This window comes from Naumovozyma castellii, chromosome 3 (assembly GCF_000237345.1).
Source record: "Naumovozyma castellii chromosome 3, complete genome".
Classification (NCBI taxonomy): domain Eukaryota; kingdom Fungi; phylum Ascomycota; class Saccharomycetes; order Saccharomycetales; family Saccharomycetaceae; genus Naumovozyma; species Naumovozyma castellii.
This window is the reverse complement of record NC_016493.1, coordinates 590,001-611,283: the sequence shown is the minus strand read 5'-3', so window position 1 is coordinate 611,283 and position 21,283 is coordinate 590,001. Positions and strand designations below refer to the sequence as shown.

Sequence of the window (21,283 nt, the reverse complement as noted above, 5' to 3'; positions counted from 1 at the left end):
AAAATTTTGAAAAATTGTTTGACACATTTTAAGCAATGTCAATAGGGAATAGAAACAGATATCGGAGCTGATGAGTGCTAATAATGATAGAGAGGTTAGTGAATTATGTCAGAAATTACATCAGGAGTATCGTTTGTTGCACTTAGTGTATCATCGAAACAAGAATCAGCATCACGTTGCAGTTTGGTGGAAACGATTTAATATGTTAAAGAGAAATTGTGGTTCAGTATTGGAGTTACACCTTCAAGATAGAGGGAACAAGAGCAAGATACGATATATAAAATTGTATCATCTATTACACTCGATGATAAAGAAGCAATTATCGAAAACATATTATGAATTTAACGGTATTATTGCATTGGGCCAATTTGTCACTTTGGGAGTCGTACTTATTGGATTATTAAGTCGAATATATTGTTTATATATAAAGTTGTATCGAATATTTGAAGAGACTTTTAAGTCGTTAGGTCTGATAGCTCCAAAGAATGGCTCGAGGAAGCAAGAGATGAATAGGACTGAGAAGATTTTGGAATCTATGGTGCAGGAGGAAGTTGGCGAAGAAGTTATCATAGAAGAAACGATCATTGAACCACGCCAAAACGAAGAGATGGAATTTCAGTCAAATAAGAAAAAGAGTAAGAAGAAGGAGAAGAAAAAGAAGAAGAAATCGGCAATTGATAGTATATTTGGATAAATATGGAATGATATGATGTGATTGATATATATGATATGGTACAATGAGAATGTAAGTAAAGATAAATCTAAATGCTAGTCTATTATTTGTTAATCAACTTGTTAGCCCAAGTGGGCAATACGAATGCAGCAGAATGAATGCTTGAATTATAATACCTTATTTGGTCCTGTTCTTCAGGTGTTGGTTGACGGGTTGGCACAGTCAAATCCAAGGACTCGTCTTTACTACAAACGATAAGACCCAACTGACCTGATGTGTACGTGGGGACCATTGTATAACAGTATTTTGTATTGGGGAACACAGTCTTAGCCGTATGGACCAATTGAGTCAAGTATTTCAGATCCAACCAGACGTTCTCAGAGGCTTGAGCAATGAGAATACCATTATCCTTCAATGCCCCACGAAGCAATTGGAAGTAACCTTCTTGAAAGAATGCCTCAGCAGGTCCATCTGGGTCTGAACTATCTGTGATGATAACATCATATTTCTGGTCCTCTTGCTTCACGGCCATCTCCTGAAGATACTGGAATCCATCGCATAACACCACTTCCACCTTATTATGATGGAACGCCACAGACATTTCAGGAAGATACTTCTTGGAAAGTTCAATGACGGTCTTATCAATCTCGACTAACGTGGCTCTCTCGACACACTGGTGTTTGACTACCTCTCTTATGACACCCCCATCACCACCGCCCACGACAAGGACCCTCTTGGGTTCATTGTGCAAGTACAATGGAACATGAGCAATCATTTCCTGGTACGCAAACTCATCCCTCTCAGTGCATTGAATAATACCATCCAATACTAGTACCACCCCATACGAAACACTTTTGAAGACCAGGATGTCCTGGAACTGACTTCGGGATGTGTGCAACACTTCTTCCACTTGCAAGGCGAACCCTTGACCGGGGAAGTGCTCTTCGTTGACCTCCTTAAACCAACCGTTCTTGATCAACGGGTGCTGTTTTAGCTGTTGCGACTGAGTCATCTTCTTTATCGTTTCTTGCCGTTGTTTTATTCTTGTTCAGCAAGTAATCGTTATAAAACATTACAGAAGAACAAATTTTCACTCGCGCTGTTGTGAGCGTCTTTCTTCCATTGAAATGAGCCATTGATTACCTGTTGAAGGTGGTCTTTGCTGGTATCTTGTCCTTATTCCTCATCTTGTTGATACACTTGACTGACCAATCACGATGGACACCCAACAACAGACGCTGGCAGAACTCATACGCCAGGCAAAGAGCAACCAAACTGACATCAACGCAGTGTTTGCCTCCCTTAGCGACGTGAACAGACAGGTCAGGATCGATGTAGACGACTTCTGTGGTATCCTGTCTAACGTCACTGATCTATCCAGGAGTCAAGTACAAAAAGAGGCACAACCTCATCCCAAAAATGCATGAATTATCTCTTTATAATATTCTTTTTATACATATAAATAATTAATTAAATATACAATTTTTCCAATCATCTCCTCTTAGGTCCACGGATAGGTGGTGTAGGTCTCGATTGAGGCCCAGTTTTGAACAATGGTGCATTCTTTAACATATCTGGAACAACAAAGAACTTGATGTGTGACCCCCTGACAAATACATGGTCCATACGTGTAATCTTACTATCCGTCTGCGTCACAACCACGTCTCGTAATTGTACATTCATATTATCTTCGCTCTCTATCAACTTGCCACGATACGTCTCCCCCGTCGTTAACTCTATCGAAACTATATGGCCCTGTGCCTCATTTAGTAGCTTCACCGGTATACTGTTACTACTCATCTTGTGGTCGTCTATGTCTCTGTTTATTCCTTAGCGTTAATCATTGATGTATGTATGTATGTATGTACATTTTTCAAAATGAAAAATTCACTAATAATAAAGGCCTTAGAGAACAATACAACAAGTGGTCAAAGGGACAGGACATCTTGCCATGAATATAGAAATAGAACACGTTCAATTTGATTTCTTCAAGGAACTGTCCAACAACATTGCATCATTACAAGTTAAATCCAATAAATTATGTTTTGCACTAAGATCAGGTCAATTGTACCTCATTGATTTAAACACCCCTTCCATAATAAACACTTTCCAGGTCCCACTATTGAAAACGCAGGCAAATTCAGAAAGGATACTGACCGTATGGTTGAGTCCCCATGCATCCAACCTGATAATCAAGACAAATTTCGCTAAATATTACTTTCTAGATACTTTATCCTTTTCCAAGCCAACTTCAAATTCAGCCCCGGCATCAGAACAACCAAAGGGCAAGGGACTTATTACAGTAAGAAAATTAGTCAAGAGGAACTGCGATGTGAGAACGGTTCAATGGATCAATGACGAATGTGTATTGTGCGGTACCACTCAGGGAGAACTCTTTCTAATGAAATCCTCCCCCACCAAACCGGTAGAGCCAACCGTATCATTAATATTCCAGGATTCTTCATCTATTGATGGAATTCAATGGGTGGACCCGGGTTTGGTTCTTGCCGTCGCAGATAAGATCATGTATTGGCATAACGTTCCGTCATTGTTAACTTCTTCAGACCCTTTGAAGAAATTGGCACCGACAGAAACTGAAATATTTGAAAAATTACCAAGGGATTCAACTAATAAATTCACCACTTTGGGTTCCTCATTTGCTTGGGTTACAAACACAGGTATAATATTTGGTGATTTAACTAATGACACAAACAATGATAATCAAACTAATCATAATCAATTGAGCAATGCGAAAGTCTTTCTAAATGTGGAATTATCTGAGAGTAACCATTGCATTAAAGATATTATGTTGACTCAGTTCCATATCATTATACTTAGGGGCCCTATTCTAACCATCATAAACAAGCTAAATAACAAAGTCATCTTCGAAGAATCTATAATGGACGCTTCAAAAATGTTAGGATTAGCCGCCGATCATCAACAAGATACTGAAGATTCTACCTTTTGGTGCTATTCCAACAATAACATTTACGAAATTATTCTGAATGATGAGGCAAATTCAGTTTGGAAATTACTATGTGAACAGGAGAAATTCGATTTGGCATTATCCCTTAAGGGTTTAAATAAATTTCAAAAGAGTGATATTAATCTTTATAAAGGTGAAAAATTATTATTGGGATTACCATCTGAAAGAACCCTTGCAGCTAATTGCTTGGGTCACAGTTTTTCGTTACCCATTACTTCCATAGCATTGAAAATTATGAATATTGATCACGATGATGATAATGAAGAGGCAAATGTCACGTTGCATACTTATTTAATGACAAAATTGGATACTCTAGATAAAACAAATGAAGTTCAACAAATCATTTTATCAACTTGGATTGTATGGATCTTTATGCAAAGGTTAAATGAACTAGATGAAAAAATAAACATTGAAAAAAATATTAATGGAATTACTAATCTTCAAAAATCAAAAAAGCAACTAATAGAACAACTAAATCAATTCTTAACTGATCATTTAGACTGCATTGATAAGGATACCGTATATCAAATCTTCCACAAACAAAACAGAAAGCAAATATTACTAGATTTTGCAAACTTAATAAAGGATTATCAATACGTATTGAAATATTGGATTAGATTGGAGAATTGGTATGAATCTTTAAAGGTTCTTTTGTACTTAAAGGATCCCATACTAGTTTATAAATATTCCGATGTCTTATTAATTAATTCCCCTGATGCTACAATAAACACATGGATGAAAATTGATAACATTAATGTAATAGAATTAATACCATCAATATTAAACTACTATACAAATTTCCAAAAGCAAAATAGTGGAATAATATTACAAAATTCATATCATACAGAAAATTATGCATTAACTTATCTGAAGTGGTACATTAAAAATTATTATCACAATGATAATGTCAATGATTCCATCATTTATAATACTGCATTATATATGATGATTGCGGCAAATGGAACAATAGTAGAGCCTCTTAAGAAGCTGAATGTGGATGACCTTTCCATGGAGGAAACGTTTGAACAACAAGTCATTCAATTCTTACGAATGTATAAGGGAAATTATGACACTGATTTCATACTACGATTATCTTTAAAATTTAAAAGGGTTAACGTTTCCATCTTCTTATACACGCAATTGAAATTGTATGATGATGCCGTTACCCTTGCATTAGATAATAAAATGGTAGATGCAGCAAAATTGGTGGTTAACGATCCAACATTGCAAGATGACAATAAGTTAAAAAAAGAATTGTGGTTAAGGATTGCTAAAGTGTTACTCTATCAAGGCACGGATGCAGCTGCCCCAATAGATATCAAGGAAACAATACGTTCTATTATTAATGAATCGAATGAAGTTGTCGAGATTAAAGATCTACTACCTTTGTTTAATGAATTCACCACAATTGCTAATTTGAAGGATGAATTGATAAGAAGTTTGGAGAAGCACAGTTCATCAATGCTTCAAATCTCAGAAGATATTAAAAAATCTATTGTGTTGAAAAATGATATAAGGAATGAAATTAAGACTTTTCAACAACGATATCAAATATTGGAACCTGGTGTCTCATGTGATAGTTGTCATAAATTCTTGCAAACAAGGAAATTTTTGGTGTTCCCCTGTGGTCATTGTTTCCATACGGATTGTCTCATTAAAGCGATATTGAAATCTAATGATTATCAATTAAAGAATAAGATTGAAAATTTCCAAAGAAAGATGACAAAAGAGAAAAAGAAGAAATCGATTAATTTTAGTAATCTAGAATCGATTATTGCCACCAAATGTTGTCTATGTAGCGATATCAACATTAATAAGATTGATGATCCTATCGTTGTGAATGAAGAGGATGCCGCTAAATGGGATTTATGAAATTAAAATTACAGAAGATAAAATGCATGCATCGATTAAAGACTTTCTATATTTAGTTTTCGAAAAGCCAACGCCGAAAATAAATCAGTAATGAATATATTATATTGTTCATATTCTACGTAAAAACACTACACATCAACAGAATTAAAAATAGATCTTATAATAGTTTTTAGCAAAAATCATAGCTAGAAAAACTTCTTCTAGCCCAAGAATTAATATTCCATTTCATAATACCGTAATCCGTCCCAATAACTAAAGCGCTTCCATTTTCATCTTCTACCCAATCGATTCCTGAAATGTTATTCTCTTCTATGAATGTTGAGTTGGAATAATTCAATATTACGTTATTTCTTATTGTTCTTGCAGGAGATGAATCTTGTCCCGTATTAATGTCATTATAAATGTCATAAATTTCATCATCTTCAAAAACGTTGTTCCCATTAATTGTCAATAACGCGGATGATGAATCACTCACTGGGGTAGGTTCATACCCCCATCCTGCATCTACACTTGGATTGCTATGGCGCCTATAATTCATATTATTTTGACTTGTTGTAGCATGACGATCTAGTATTAAAGGATCAATTCTATCGATTTCATCTGATCTATTAGATGATGTAGAAACCCTTCTTATCCTAAATGATGAGCGCCTACGAGCTCTTAATGGAATAGGTACTTCGGTATCACTTTCATCACCATTATAAGTATTATTTCTATTCATGACACTTGTTGATGCTCTCCGAATTGCCGTGTGTTCCACGCCTTCATATGGATGGAAATATTCGTAATATTGTAATTCTGATAATTCATGGTTGGAATATTTATCAATGACTTCAGGATAAGGTAATATTTGTGGTTCTAAGAATTCCAAGGGAATTGATCTTGCTGGAGTAATCCACGGTTCTTCATTTTCCTTTGGAGTGGAAGTGGACATTTCTCGAGGTGTAGTATGATCTCTACGACTCAAATATGGACCTCTCCCATATTCTAACCCAACTCGGTTATATCTAGTAGAGTCATTGTTCAGTATACGTGAAGCATATTCTTCTGATTGAGAGTTTAATGGATAACGATCATGTGTGGAACTAAAATGCATAGTTGTGTTTCCTGGTAAGACATCTACTTGTGGAATATCAGGTGTTATAGTGGATTCCTGTTCGGTATTCAATTTATCAGGTATTAAAATGACTTGATGATTGATGAAATTCCTTGTATCCACCACGTGAACTCTTCCTTGATGTTCCGAAATGAAAAGTAAGTCGTCTAACCCATAGCTGAATCTACAGACTCTAAATGCACCGTTATGTGAATTTGGTCTTGTTGAGGAGATTTCTGCCAGGGGTGTACTTGTATTTCTCACATCGTATATTAAGCATACACCATTTTGGAATAATGTAGAAAATAGCATATCATTTTCTGAGAAACAGTTATAAAACCCATGATCACCTTTCCCTGCTTCAATAATATTACTGTCAACCATTGAAGTATTATCATGAACGGAATAGCTGGGTAGTTGAACAACAGACGGGTTTGTTGAGGTTCCCCAATTGGAATTATGTGAATAGTTAAGTGTGAACCGGTTAATTAATTGATCTTGCTTGTATATGGCAACCCTATTTGAATCACCAGATACTATTAAGGTTTTCCCGTCATGAGATAATGCAGCATTATTTAATGGGAAGTTCAAATCGGAATATCTCCTTACTAGTTCCACATCTCGATTACTAATATCACATTGGTACATATGTCCATCGTTGTTACATGTTAAGAGATCATATTGTTGAGTAGATTTCTGATGTAATGTAACACAATTGTTAATGAATTGTCCCATAATGAGACTCTTGGATTCGTTGGTATCTTCATTATAGATGGATATAATTCCCTTCCAAATCTGAGAGTTACTATAATTAATATCATCATTAAGAACAGTATCGTTTGATATCTTGACTAATGTGGCAGGTGCTGAATCATCACTATCATGGTCATGTGAACGATTCCAATTTGTTGGAAAACCCTTATCATCAGAACCAATTAATCCGCCACATACTGTCAATCCATTCGATTCAGTGAATGATCTAGGTTTAAAATTAAATTCTACAAGTTGTTGAGAGGGGAAGTTAGAGCTCTTTCTTAGCGGTCTGTGTTTTCTTTTCCAATTGGTAGTGACCGGATACTTTGGTTTCTTGGTGGAATGTATCACATTTGGATCTTGAGTTTTTGATTTTGTTTGTAACTCATTCGAAGATGAAGTATCAAGCATTCTAATGGAGTGATCATAAATATAATACAGCTTGCTATGGTTTCTTGATGCTGGTTTGATGCAATCCCGCAGTTGCCAATGATTTATAGTAACTTTTGCATCGTACAGCTCTAACCCGGGCATCAAATAGTTTTGAAACACCTTGTCTGCACCTGTAGTAAGGTTTTCATCTTCAATCTCGTCATCATCCACAATTCTTCTGTCTATTGTCATTGTTCTAAATGCGGTTCCTGTGAGTTTCGCCCCTCTTACTGTCTATGCTACGGGTGAATATTATTATTAGTATAAGAATACGTCCTTGTCAGCTGGTATATAACACAATGATAGATCTAAGGAAGTAAAGTTCTTGTAAATATGGACCCTGTAATGACACCTCATCTCCACATCCATGAGTCAAATGAGATTAGAGGGAAATGGGTTCCACCCCTTATCTCGCGCTGTCCCGCGCCAGCTCGTCGTGAACTAAAACGCCCGTTGGTGTTTATTTCATCAAGTTCATCAACAATCGAGCACCATGGGTCTCGTCTTCCGGAGTGGTTCTCTTGGTGGTTGCTAAATGATGCTGGTCCTTGAGAGTGAGCAAATTGTCTGCCCCAATAGCTGCCCAATCTTCCTCCTCGGTAGTATCCGACGGCGTCTGCCTGCCAGTATCCTTCTCTTCTGCCGTCTGCGGTGAAAATGATTCAATTGTCTGTATATTCTTGTTAGGTTGTTTGAACAATACAGTAGGTTTTGTTAATGACGATGAGGTGTCTGTGGGTCCAGCAAATAATGTTGATCTGATTCCGGATTCCTTGGAGAAAGAGCTACGTGATCTTCTTCTTGATGTAGGTTCACTTAAGACACCTGAATTGGGTAGCAATAGGTCAAGATCTACTTTACCCAATGGAGGCTTATCATGCTTAGCTAGGAAAGGGCTTTTCTTACTATTCGTCTTGGAACTTGATCTCCGCATTCTGTTAGAGCTTAGTAATGGTCGAATCGTCTTAGCCACGATTCCCTGTTCCACAGCCTCTGGAGACGAATCTGCATAGACAACTGTCGAAGTTCTCCTGTCCTTAAAGTTAAACATCGGGTTATTTTCCTCTTCGTACTCATCTTCATCTGACGCCAATACCTCTTCATCTATATATAACGGAGGTATTGGTGGTGGTGGCTGTGACGTTGCAACATCAGACCCAGTTGCTAAGGGGCTTTTAATCTTGGATTTGTTACTTTCCGGTTTCCGTACCATAGGCTTATTTGTTGCAGAATGAGTAGAACTCTTCCTTCTAGCATTGGCACTCTCTTCTTTCAGATTATCTCTAACTTTCAAATTTGCAATCCTAATTGATTCTAATTCTTTATCAAAAGTTGTCATATCATCAACCTTCTTGGCAGCCCATTGGCCCCATCCAACTTTCTCAAATAGGACTCCATGATCTTTATCACCGGTTTCCATGGCTCCCATAATTAATCTTCTCTGTTTTGATGCTGATAAATCTTTAAACTCAGGAACTTTTTCATTTATTGCTCTAGTAATGTGCCTAATTGCCAAGGGGCCTTTCTCTAACAAAAGAGTGGATAGCAACCCCGATGTTATTAAGCCTGGTTGTTCGGTGACCACATGTGATGGTTCAATTTTCTTTTCAGGTACTTCTGGTTTACTTATCTCGATCATCTCTAATCTTTGGCTACAATGTAGCTAATCTTGTTATTTTGAGATGAATTGAAAAACAAAATTGGTTTACTTGAACAGATTGAAGCTTTACCAAAGCATCGAGCGGTTGTTATTAAGACATTCATTACGTTATTATGGGTGAAATTTCCATCTCGCGCCATACGGATTCATTGTTTTGGGCTGAAGGAAGGTGTCACAAATATTAAATTTTGTAAAAGAGCCATCAAAGCTACTTGAATCAAAAAGATTCCTTGATTTTCAATTATGCAAATTTTACTACGCTCTCACATGCACATAAGACTCTTGAATTGGAAGGCTGAGGTTGAAGAACCGTTTTGTTTTGGTATTTTTACGTTAATATTTCAAGTTTTAAAGAGCTGACGCCACGTAAATGGTTAAAACCTGTGTTCCAAGAACCCAAGTGTAAAGAAGGTTTCAAAATGCTGAATATTTTAAATCAAAAAACTTATTTGTTGTATAAGTGACACCCAGATAATTTGATATTTTCCCTGTAAAGATAGTTAGTATAAATAGGGTGAAAAAAGACTCTATTCATTTGTAAGTAATGTAATATATAGAAGTTTAGGTGTCGCCTCGCCGGCTATAATTGGTAGTCAGTTCGTGCCTCTGTAAAAGACCAAGTACCAAACTTGAAATCTAGACTCCTGTTTATGATTCTATTTACTACCAATAGCTAAATAACGGGCAAACACAAGTATATCATGCTCAGATACCTTCATATTATTTTTATACGATATCGTGAGGGAAAAAAAAAAGTTAAAATTTCACGCAAAAGATGAGTGATTCTTTCTTTAAAATTAAATAAGCGCAGGTGGTTTAGTGGTAAAATCCAACGTTGCCATCGTTGGGCCCCGGGTTCGATTCCCGGCTTGCGCACTTTTTTCAAAATATACAAGAAGTCAATATTTTTTACTCTCTGCATAATTTTAGTATTTAACCCACAGAAGCTAGTTATATAGCGCCTCAAAATACTGGATCATCTCCAATTTTTTCCATGTAATATTTTGGAATAACATCACTGTATTTAAACCCCTTCTTTCCCACGATCATGGCTTTTTCCCATGCATTTCTTTCCCTTGTATTCATCTGCTCCCCAAGTTCATGTAAACCATATATAAGATATTCGTGCCCTATGCTGTATTCTTTATCGGGTTGAAGACCATATGCCACATGAGCGATATGGGATATAATCTTGGCTGTTAGTCCCCAAACATCCCTACACTTAGGCACTGCTTCAGTTTCATCACTAGAACTCAAATCTTCAATGTTTTGTAACCAAACCATATCACTGCTATTTACAACAGGATAATAACAATGGCTAATAAACCATTTCAAGCCTCCCCATCTTTTGATTAAATCGACTCTCTTGGAATATTCACATTGATAAGTGGTTTGAAGGGGTGTATGGGCAATATTGTACACTAAATCAGACAATGGAATGGAAAACATGGAGGAGGTTTCTCCAGGGTTCAATTTTCCAAAGAATTTTGATCCATTTATGGTCTTGCTGTATTTTTCATCTAACGATTCCAAGTTGCTGTTATGAAGAAAGCAGACAACAGGTTTAACACTTAAGTATGTCTGTGACAGGTAGCATGGTAGCTCAGTCGTAACTACTTCTAATTTCATACCATACTCTTGTTCCAATACTTGAGGATCTTGTGGTAGCCCGATTTCCTCTTCAGCTTCACGTCTCGCGACCTTTTCGAAAGTTTCCCTGATATTGTCTGCTTTACCACCTGGTAAAGCTACATGTCCTGAGAAACTCCTCAAATTCCTTGATCGTTTGGTCAGTAATACTCTAAGTTCCCCTTTTTTCCCGATAAAGAGAAGAACAAGGACAGCTGCCCTTCTATTAGCGGGCCATATCGAATTGAGAGTAAATTTTTGTGGATACCTAAAGCGACGGAGATTGTCCAGTAATTGAGACGGTTTTAAGGCTACCATGATGATGGTATCATTGTTCTTATTGTCGATTCCTCTTTGATGATTATTATGACCCATTTTTCATTAGCCTCTCGGCCTTAGTAAAAGATGGGCCGCGATCACTACAAAAAACTGTACGTACATTAATTAGATTATGAAGATATATATTATTATCTGTATTTTATGATTTAATTCAGAGATCGTTCACCATCTTCGCATGACTAGTCCTTAGTGGGCCAATTTTGAGAAAAACTGTTGTTTGACAGCATCCATAATGTCAGGGACCGCTTCCGCATTAGATAATGTTGATAAGTCCCCCAGCTGATCAGCCTCATTTGAAACTATCTTCCTTAGTACTCTTCTCATAATTTTTCCTGATCTTGTCTTTGGTAATTCTTTAATAATTATAATTGCCTTTGGAGAAGCAAATGGTCCAATTTCTCTTCTGACCTGTAACACAAGTTCTCTATGGAAGTCAGGAGGAGTGGCGTCCCCTCCCATTGAAGTCTCGATATCACCACAACCGGCATTCAAATCTGGATCTCTTAGGCAGACAAATGCAATGACTGCTTGACCTGTCAAATCATCGGCAATTCCAACTACAGCAGCCTCTGAAACATATTCATCATCCGATATGCAAGCTTCAATCTCTGATGTAGATAATCTATGTCCTGATACGTTAACAACATCGTCCACTCTGCCTCTAATCCAATAATAGCCATCATGATCTCTTCCAGCCCCATCACCCGTGAAATAATATCCTGGGTATGGTTTCAGGTATGTCTCAACATAACGATTATGATCTTTCCATATCGACCTTGCCATTGAAGGCCATGGTGACTTTACTGCAAGTACACCAACAACATCGTTACCTTTTAATTCCATACCTGTTACAGGGTCGATAATACATGTGTCAACTCCAAAGAATGGAACAGTAGCTGAGCCTGGTTTGGTTGGAACCGCACCAGCTAATGGTGCTATTAAATGGGATCCAGATTCAGTTTGCCACATAGTATCACAAACGACACAATCCTTATTACCAATTTTTTCATGATACCATTCCCATAATTCAGGGGAAATTGGTTCGCCCACGGACCCTAACATCCGCAGGGAAGAAATGTCATATTTGGAAATTTCTGATTCACCAGATTTTTTAATCAATCTCAATGCAGTGGGTGCTACATAGAAATGAGTGGCCTTGTATCGTTCGATGATTCTCCAATATCTACCATAATCAGGATATGCTGGAGTAGATTCAAAGATAATGGTTGGTGTACCCAGTGATAATGGTCCGTAAAGGGCATATGTATGACCGGTAATCCAGCCGACATCACCTGCAGTAAATAACACATCTTCTGGATGAATGTCAAACACATATCTTGTAGTTATTGCTGCTCCTAGTAGGTAGCCACCCGTAGAGTGGACCACACCCTTTGGTGACCCTGTTGAACCTGACGTGTATAATAAAAACAAAGGATCTTCAGCATTACATGGAACAGGTGGTAAATAACTTCTCTGTTTTGCCGTTTCCTCACTCCACCAGTAATCTCTACCTGATGTCATTGGAATGTTAGCATTACCAGTTCTTTGGAAGACAAGAATCTTGGAGACAGAATCCACGCCATTCAATCCTTCGTCTACAATATTTTTCATATGGATAGTTTTACCACCTCTACGTCCTTCATCACACGTTAATACCACTTTACAACCAGCATCCACGACACGGTCTTTCAATGATGCTGCAGAAAATCCAGCAAAGACCACGGAATGTATAGCACCAATTCTTACTACGGCTAGCATTGCAATAATAGCTTCTGGAATCATCGGCAAATAAATACCGACGGTATCACCTTTCTGAACTCCCCATGATCGTAAAACTCCGGCTACTTTGGAAACTTCTCTTAAAAGCTCGGAAAAAGTAATTATTCTGTTCTCCTTCTCATCGTCAGCTTCAAAAATGATTGCTGACTTATCAGGAGTTTGAAATGCATGTCTATCGACACAATTGTAACATGCATTCAACTCACCGTTAAGGAACCATGCAATGTCACCCTTTTCAAGGGACCCCCATTTGACTTTAGTGTAAGGTTTATCCCAATGTAGAAATTCTCTTGCCATCTGATCGAAAAATAGCTCGGGATCAGCAATGGATTCGTCATAAAGACGCTGGTAGTGCGCCATATCCGTGACGTAACTCTTTCCTGGTTGATTAAAATAGAAATGGTCAGGAGTGTAGCGGAAGCCTACATCTTCAGCCTCTTGAACGTTCTCGTATTTTCGATTGGTCATTTCCTCGAATATTTGCTTCTTGTACTCTTGAAGTTTATAATATGCTTTGTTATGATTTCAAGGGAACCAATTGATGATGTGTTTACATTAAGATTTGCCTGCCGTTTATGATTTCTTTCCGCATTCCGGTTACGTAATGCAAAAATTCTAAAGACGTTTATTGAAAAAGAATTCCATAATAGGTGACACATTTTGGACCCTAGCACCTCTCGAAAATGGAAATAGCTACCAGTTCTATGACTCTTATAATTTTAGACAAAGGGTATTTGTTTATAAATTCGTTGAAGTTAGTGTTTTTTAATAGTGTCTGACTTTTCTTTTCACTCTCGTCTATTCTGAACCCTTTTCATAATGCACCAATATTGCTCCAGACATCGAAGTCTATCAATATTAATAGTTTTGCAACAAAACATTCAGAGATCATTTTAATACAATACGAGTTGGCCCCATTAAAAATCGTTGTAGTAACTTCTATAACGAAATAGTATTCCTCAAAGTTAGAGAATTTTGAATTTTTATCGTAACTTTTAAGTATCAGGTTTTTCTACTGTTGGAGACAACATAAGAGTTGGAAGACTACAATCCTTATTCTTTATAGGTGAGAATCAAACGAGTTGTTTACTTGAGAATATTTTTATTTTTTTTTTTCAAGACTGAAGCAAATAGAAAAAGAATAAGAACCAGAAAAGCATAAAAATTAACTTACATATACTTTTATAAAACCCTTGCTTAAATAAAGGTATATCTTAAAAATAACAGAACAACTATATAATTTAGATACTTACTAAAAATTCAAGAACTATTAATTCAAACTAAAGTTATCTGTTACGATAACTCAAAATCTTGGTTGTCCCCATGAGAAACTTTAAATTCGTAAGCCATGAGGGCATCATATCTGTATGTTTCCAGATTTCTTATATTTTTCTTTTTAAATTCATCAACTAAGGGTACATTTACAGAGGACGTTTGGTTTATGAACCAGGCATGGCACTCCTTTCCATCCCACATCATGTACTTTGTTGGCCATTTTTTCCCCTCATAAAGCATATCATTTAGATGAGAAGTAGTAATATCCCAAGATGCTGTAGTGGAATTTGGAGTCCTATCAATTATTTCTTTAAATAAAGATAAAGGTTGTGATTCCTTAACACTATCCTTCTTATCTATTTTCAAAAGTATTAAGAGCCCATACCAAAAGATGAAGGGTAGAGTGTAAAATATTCCAAATATAAGGAGATAAGATAAGAACTTAGGAATATGCTCCTTTTTAATATCAAAATAATATTCGGTGGGGGGCGACGTTTCTGTTTCTGTTTCTGTTTCTGATGTTGGTATTTGTTTAGGAGCAACAGGTTGTAATTCAAAGGTAGTTGTTTGTTGCCTTTCCTTGCGTACATCTTTCCAAAGTTTTGAAAGATCATCTTCAAAAGTACTATAGAAAACCAAATACATAATCACTAAGGTGAGAAGTGAAAAGAGAAAGAAAGATATTGGGTAACAATGGACAACTTCTTCAAAATGATAACCGAAATTAGTGAAGAAAATGTTGCGGGGAACATTGGCTTTCATGTCATCTTTTGCCATTGTCGTTAGAATAGTAATGTTCTTAGTGATTTTTGGGTGACGAAGGTTAGTGTAGTAAACTACTTGGAAGTTGTAAGAAAACTTATATATCGACCTTTTTTTCTATGAAATGAGTTCATTGTCCGATGGTAGAGCCATCCGCTTGACCGCAAAATAAAGGGTATTATTTATAGGAAAAAAGTAAATCATGTCAAAAATTCAGCAGTAACCCACATGGGTACAAGGAAATGAATATCAATAATTGACAATCTACAATATGGACCTCCTCACAAGGTTTTTCTGCAAATAGCTTTGCTCTAAACAAAAATGTACCATATCCCTTGAAATGTAGAATTTACAAACTAGTTTTAATACAAACACTTCAAATATTTAATTGGATCAGCAACTACTTTGTTAAAAGATTTCAAAATCAAGTTTTATTTTAATCTTTGGGAGGTATACCAACTTGGTAAGCTATGGGTGCATCAACTATTTAGCTTCTTCACATGACGCTTCTTATATGCTTCCATAAAAAGCATATCCCTTTTAAATGATGGTACGTGCAGGAAGAGGAACCTTGCGACACTCACTCTACACCCATGTAAGCGAAACAAAGAAATATCCTCTGTTTCCGTCTCAGAGCAACATGTCTTATCTTTGAAACGCACACTAGAAAAATACCAGTCTGGCAAATACCTAATTACGTACATGCAACACCGATATGCTTGCCAAGCCCAGCCACGGAAAGTTTTTCACCAACGCATGCAGAGAAGCCTTTCAGAAGTTAACACCGTTCCCATCCTATGTAATACAGTGGAAGAACCCCACTTTTGTCACTTATTTAACGGAGAAAACCCTGCTGACACATTTCCGGCTCCGTGTTCCGTCGGTCTTATTTTGGCCATCCGGTTCGGCTTTATTCGGCCGAACTATTCGGCCGAGCTTATATTGTTTATCTAATAGCGGGGCGAAATGGTGGAAAATTTTGCATTGACAAAAACAAGAAAAAAGAAATTTCGATGAGCTTCCATTGCATATGGGGATCCAGATGTATAAAAGGCATACGTCAATCCACTTTTGTAATTTGGTAGGATGGACTTTAATTTTTTGTATCAAATACATTTAGTAAAACTAACAACTACATAAATAACAATATAAAAATGGCTTACACTTCCCCAGAAAAATTCCAAGGTATCGCTGTCCTAGACCACAAGGACTGGAAGAACCCAAAGAAGGTCCAATTTGACCCAAGAAAATTATACGATCACGATATTGAAATCAAGGTTGAATGTTGCGGTGTTTGTGGTTCTGATATCCATGCTGCCTCCGGTAACTGGGGTGATCTAACGAAACCATTGGTTGTCGGTCACGAAATTATTGGTACTGTTGTTAGATTAGGTGAAAATTGTAACAGTGGGTTGAAGTTGGGTGACCGTGTCGGTGTCGGTGCTCAAGTCTTTTCTTGTTTGGACTGTGAACGTTGTAAGAACGATAATGAACCATATTGTGAAGGATTCGTTACCACTTACGGTCAAGATTATCCAGACGGATACAGTTCTAAGGGTGGTTACGCTGATTATTTCAGAGTCCATGAACATTTTGCTGTCCCAATCCCAGAAAACATCCCATCTCATTTGGCTGCTCCACTAATGTGTGGTGGTCTAACCGTATACTCTCCATTGGTTAGAAACGGTTGTGGTCCAAACAAGAAGGTTGGTATTGTCGGTATTGGTGGTATTGGTCATCAAGGTTTATTATTTGCTAAGGCTATGGGTGCTGAAGTCTACGCTATTTCCCGTACTTCTGCTAAGAAGGAAGATGCCATGAAGTTGGGTGCGGACCATTTCATTGCCACTAAGGAAGAACCAGACTGGGGGACCAAGTACTTCGACACATTTGATTTGATTGTCGTTTGTGCAAGCTCCTTGACTGATGTTGACTTTAACACAGTTCCAAACACAATGAAGATCGGTGGTAGCATTGTTTCTATCTCTGTTCCAGAACAAAATGAAACTCTATCTTTGAAGCCATTTGGTTTGAAGGGTGTTTCTATTTCAAACAGTGCTCTAGGTAGTATAAGTGAAATGAGAGATCTATTGAAATTAGTCTCAGAAAACAACATTAAACTATGGGTTGAAACCATTCCAATTGGTGAAAAGGGTGTTAAGGAAGCCTTTGAAAGAATGGATAAGGGTGATTGTAGATACAGATTCACTTTGGTCGATTATGACAACGAATTTGCTAAATAAAATATTTAATAGCTTATTATAAAAAAAATTGTAATTATTTATTTGTACACGTTTTGAAACTTTTGTCTTTACATAATTAAAGTCGAAAGTATCGCTAAAAATTCAAACAAATCAGCTATTTGATAAAATTAGCATTAACTAGAGCAAACAGCTGCAGGATCGAGAATATTGGTAGAAAACATGGCAAGAATAATATATTTAACACATGAGGGGTCTAGAACGAATATAAACTTCATGTAAAATTGGGAAACGGATTATCAGACGAGATTCATTGTTTATAATTTCAAGCACTAATATATTTTTTTGAATACGATAACACTAGAAGAGTATTAGACCTTCAGATTACAAACCCCTTTTTGATTTTACCTATTAAAGTGTTTTTTGTTTCAAATTTACCAACAATCTTGTGTCTGAAAAAATAAAAATCTCTATTCTTCTAGAGTTCTTTATCCTGGAACCTCTCGAAAAACCATGGGTGCATATTCTTCCTGAACCGCACCTAACAAAGGTAGTGCCTCGTGGCCTTTGAAGTTTTCGGGATGAAATACCCTCACATTAATGTTCGAGCCTACGGCTTCATTGTCAGTTCATTTCCGCCAGACTTGAGAGTTTTAATCTTATAAAAGCGAAAAAAAATGTTCGATATGCTCAAAAGAGTTACCTTCAGGAGAATAAATTGTCAAAACAGTAGTTGTTGAGTATCCTTTTCTTCTCAGCTTTCTTTCAAGGGGTGGAACGATATCATTAGCTACCCGTTCTCTTTTTTGAAAAAGCTCACTTGGCATTCTTACTGAAGGTAGAGGCTACGTTCACGGTTAAATTTTTCCTAGTTTGGCATATAGACTTGATCACATTTACTTAAACTGGTAGAAGCAGGTAGCAGGGGCTTCTTCGGTTTTCATGCTTAAGAATTACTGGCACCCAATTAGCCTGTGTTATTATTCATTATAATATTCTCCCCGGTGTGTGATTTTGGAATTTTTCTGATGATTCATTATCTTACAATTACCTGTAATGTGAACAATTTCATGTGTAATGAAAAGTCAAGTTTACGTGTCAGGTTCAGAGTCACCATAAAACTGGCTGAATTATTCTGTATAATTAAAGATTTCCTGTGACGGAAACTTTCTAGATTCCAGGGTTACCCGTGGTCGCCGGGTAATCTTATGTGTTGAATGAGAGGTATTTTTAAGCAATCTTCAACCATACCGTGTCAAATAGGAATCTGTTTAGATAATAACACCACTGGGCAAACAGTCCCATCTGGTAGTCAGTACACCTTGTGTGACAGCACAGAAGGCAGTTCGGTTTTCAATCCAATAAGCTTGAATGCTGGTAATGTCTCTACACTCAAACTAAAAGAGAAGAAAGTCAAAGAAAGAAATACGAAAAGACGGAAGATACTGTAGAGAACAGAAAAAGAAGTGATTAAATCAACAAACAACAATGGGTGAGAAGAAATGAAGTCGACCGATTTCTAATTAGACAAGAAAACAATAACCTTCTTCGTTGCACATTCTGTGAAAATATAACCGAATTAAGGCGCTACTAATTATTTTATTTTTCCAACCGAAGTAGTTGTTCACTCTATGTGAAAGGTTTTCACAAGGTTATTGGAAGTCATGCTCTAGATGGGACTGAAATTTAGACATTTGTTAAAGAAAAAAGTGCTTCCTCTCGATAAAATCCTTGTGGAACCTGGAAAGTTTGATCATGCCTTAACTTATACCCTAAACCAAAACAACAAAAAATGGACGACAAAACTTTAATCAAAAGAAAAGTTAGAAATATCATGTTTGGCGTGAAAGATGGTAGTACCCCTGACAGAGAAAGCAGTGACCCCCTTTAAATATTATAAAAGTGATAATGTTCATTCTTGAAAATATTCAACAACTTGAACGATTGTTGTCATTCGAAAGAATGGGTTCTGAAGCCGCTATGAAAGAAATGTTATCATCATGACACCTATGTAACTGTCTACAACATGCTATGGCAAATGATCTTTCAAATATAGTATGTCTCAAAATATTTGTTCTTGTTTATGATCATCAGTCCTAACATGTTGTAGACAACCACCTAGGTGTCATGATGATAACACATAATGAAAACTAAAAGAAAATGCTTTTTTTTTAATTAGGATCCCTGAAGCTTTCCCTCATACAACGATTGATATCTGCAATCAATTGGATGGTATCTTAGAAGACTATCAAGGATTGAGATCATTGATTCTTGGTTTATCTACTGATAATGTCAGCAATATGCTAATGGTTCCTGACTTTCCATTTCTAAGTTGTATTCCAAGTTTATTACATAGCACGAATCTTGTAAACGGATGCTTGTTTGATGAGGATGAGTATACCGATGTTATGATATTTGTGAGTATGTCAAAACAAAAAACTGGAAGCCGTCGCATTAGAAGCACAGGTTTCCTCCAATGAGACAATAACTAGTTTTTCGATTGGCGACATATCGTCTATGATTAAACGATTGAGAGTATTAATGAGTATGCTCCAAATGTCACCGCAGGTGCCAAAATTCTATCAAGAAACCAATGTGTTAGCATGCGAGATCAGAGTAAATGTAGCAAAGAGGACGATATTCTCAGATGCCTGCTTGAAGAATGGAAAGAATTCGACAACTTTGAAAACATACTCCCGTACCAGGTGGGTACATGCCCTTCATTTTTTGTAAAGATTAAAAGATCTCACTCCTGCAATCAAGGAAGGTACAAAAAGAAAGGAGTTTGACACTAAATTTTGACTGAAGACTTTAATATAACCGCTGAACTGTTATTAATCCTGGAACTTTCCAACATGTATGCCAGTTACTGTCTATTGATTTGTACCCTGTTAAAGGAACATGCAATTACTGGAGTTCTATCACATTTTATTGAAGGCAAATGCCACACAATTTAAAAAAAAGGGTTGTTCATTCCATGAAGGAACAGTTTTAGTTAAATGCTTACAAAAGTTGGAAAAACATTATAAAATATATCGGTCCAATGATGTTTGCTTAATGGCTTCATGTCTGAACGCATACTTCCATAAGAACATTTATTGGAGGAGGTAAATATATCCCAAAAAAAAAAATGAAGAGAGCAATTATACGTTTCGTGATATGGCCAAAAGATACACCCATATGCTACTACCGTATCTTAACGTATCATATGATGAATCTATAAATTGTTCTGATGAGGAATTTGTAGGTGATAGGGTGTTCAACGAGGTTATCCAAACTACTACATTACCGGTATACTCACCAATTTCAAGTTAAATTAAACCAAGAGATTTTCAGGAATATTTTGGCATAACTTCGATTAAAGACTATCTCTTCTTGAAGTTACAGCGGAGATCTCAGCAATCCTAAAATCTCAGAGTAGTGCAATATTTCCAATGTTAGGTGCATTCATTGTTCAAAGAGGTATAGATACCAAGGAAGAGGGGATAGGTAGTTGTACTATGTAGTACCATATTAACATGATAGTCTGTATATAATACACTATAGAACGAATAGAGTGACAGCGGCTGCAGTGTTTCAGCATTATATCTGCACAAAACAAGCAGATTTTCTGCAGTTCGTACCACACATGCTACACCGTGTCACTGTTTTCGACAAGCCAAAATATGTTAGTACTCTACTGACACCCAGCAATAGCTCACGGAGGCCTTTTTTGATCGCATACAATTTAAGACACTGCAGTCATTGAGCATGATAAAACCCTTTTTGCTAAGGCACGAAACAGCTTTGTCCGTCTAATGGACCCTGCAACTGTTGAATGGGAGAT

General features: G+C 36.7%; 11 protein-coding genes and 1 non-coding gene across 12 annotated transcripts; 5 read left to right on the top strand and 7 right to left on the bottom strand.

Annotated features, from left to right (window-relative positions):
- Positions 1-70: 70 nt before the first annotated feature.
- On the top strand, positions 71-694 carry RMP1 (Rmp1p; the record flags this gene model as incomplete). The annotated part of the gene is made up of 1 exon (XM_003675620.1): positions 71-694. The coding sequence occupies one exon, from the start codon at positions 71-73 to the stop codon at positions 692-694; it is 624 nt and encodes a 207-aa protein (XP_003675668.1).
- An 82-nt stretch (positions 695-776) lies between these two features.
- On the bottom strand, positions 777-1,685 carry SPE4 (spermine synthase; the record flags this gene model as incomplete). Its single annotated transcript, XM_003675619.1, has 1 exon — positions 777-1,685. The coding sequence occupies one exon, from the start codon at positions 1,683-1,685 to the stop codon at positions 777-779; it is 909 nt and encodes a 302-aa protein (XP_003675667.1).
- A 205-nt stretch (positions 1,686-1,890) lies between these two features.
- NCAS0C03100 (uncharacterized protein) lies at positions 1,891-2,100 on the top strand (the record flags this gene model as incomplete). Its single annotated transcript, XM_003675618.1, has 1 exon — positions 1,891-2,100. One exon carries the CDS (start codon positions 1,891-1,893, stop codon positions 2,098-2,100), a length of 210 nt encoding a protein of 69 aa, XP_003675666.1.
- Positions 2,101-2,164: 64 nt separating this feature from the next.
- SMD3 (mRNA splicing protein SMD3) lies at positions 2,165-2,473 on the bottom strand (the record flags this gene model as incomplete). The annotated part of the gene is made up of 1 exon (XM_003675617.1): positions 2,165-2,473. One exon carries the CDS (start codon positions 2,471-2,473, stop codon positions 2,165-2,167), a length of 309 nt encoding a protein of 102 aa, XP_003675665.1.
- A 151-nt stretch (positions 2,474-2,624) lies between these two features.
- PEP3 (tethering complex subunit PEP3) lies at positions 2,625-5,531 on the top strand (the record flags this gene model as incomplete). Its single annotated transcript, XM_003675616.1, has 1 exon — positions 2,625-5,531. One exon carries the CDS (start codon positions 2,625-2,627, stop codon positions 5,529-5,531), a length of 2,907 nt encoding a protein of 968 aa, XP_003675664.1.
- A 169-nt stretch (positions 5,532-5,700) lies between these two features.
- GID11 (Gid11p) lies at positions 5,701-8,004 on the bottom strand (the record flags this gene model as incomplete). Its single annotated transcript, XM_003675615.1, has 1 exon — positions 5,701-8,004. The coding sequence occupies one exon, from the start codon at positions 8,002-8,004 to the stop codon at positions 5,701-5,703; it is 2,304 nt and encodes a 767-aa protein (XP_003675663.1).
- Positions 8,005-8,272: 268 nt separating this feature from the next.
- NCAS0C03060 (uncharacterized protein) lies at positions 8,273-9,451 on the bottom strand (the record flags this gene model as incomplete). Its single annotated transcript, XM_003675614.1, has 1 exon — positions 8,273-9,451. The coding sequence occupies one exon, from the start codon at positions 9,449-9,451 to the stop codon at positions 8,273-8,275; it is 1,179 nt and encodes a 392-aa protein (XP_003675662.1).
- Positions 9,452-10,277: 826 nt separating this feature from the next.
- Positions 10,278-10,348, top strand: NCAS0Ctrna1G. The gene has a single exon. It is a non-coding gene; the product is annotated as a tRNA-Gly (tRNA).
- Positions 10,349-10,435: 87 nt separating this feature from the next.
- Positions 10,436-11,476, bottom strand: PCD1 (8-oxo-dGTP diphosphatase; the record flags this gene model as incomplete). Its single annotated transcript, XM_003675613.1, has 1 exon — positions 10,436-11,476. The coding sequence occupies one exon, from the start codon at positions 11,474-11,476 to the stop codon at positions 10,436-10,438; it is 1,041 nt and encodes a 346-aa protein (XP_003675661.1).
- Positions 11,477-11,626: 150 nt separating this feature from the next.
- NCAS0C03040 (acetate--CoA ligase) lies at positions 11,627-13,687 on the bottom strand (the record flags this gene model as incomplete). The annotated part of the gene is made up of 1 exon (XM_003675612.1): positions 11,627-13,687. One exon carries the CDS (start codon positions 13,685-13,687, stop codon positions 11,627-11,629), a length of 2,061 nt encoding a protein of 686 aa, XP_003675660.1.
- An 825-nt stretch (positions 13,688-14,512) lies between these two features.
- Positions 14,513-15,271, bottom strand: NCAS0C03030 (uncharacterized protein; the record flags this gene model as incomplete). Its single annotated transcript, XM_003675611.1, has 1 exon — positions 14,513-15,271. The coding sequence occupies one exon, from the start codon at positions 15,269-15,271 to the stop codon at positions 14,513-14,515; it is 759 nt and encodes a 252-aa protein (XP_003675659.1).
- A 1,139-nt stretch (positions 15,272-16,410) lies between these two features.
- NCAS0C03020 (NAD(P)-dependent alcohol dehydrogenase) lies at positions 16,411-17,499 on the top strand (the record flags this gene model as incomplete). The annotated part of the gene is made up of 1 exon (XM_003675610.1): positions 16,411-17,499. The coding sequence occupies one exon, from the start codon at positions 16,411-16,413 to the stop codon at positions 17,497-17,499; it is 1,089 nt and encodes a 362-aa protein (XP_003675658.1).
- Positions 17,500-21,283: the final 3,784 nt, after the last annotated feature.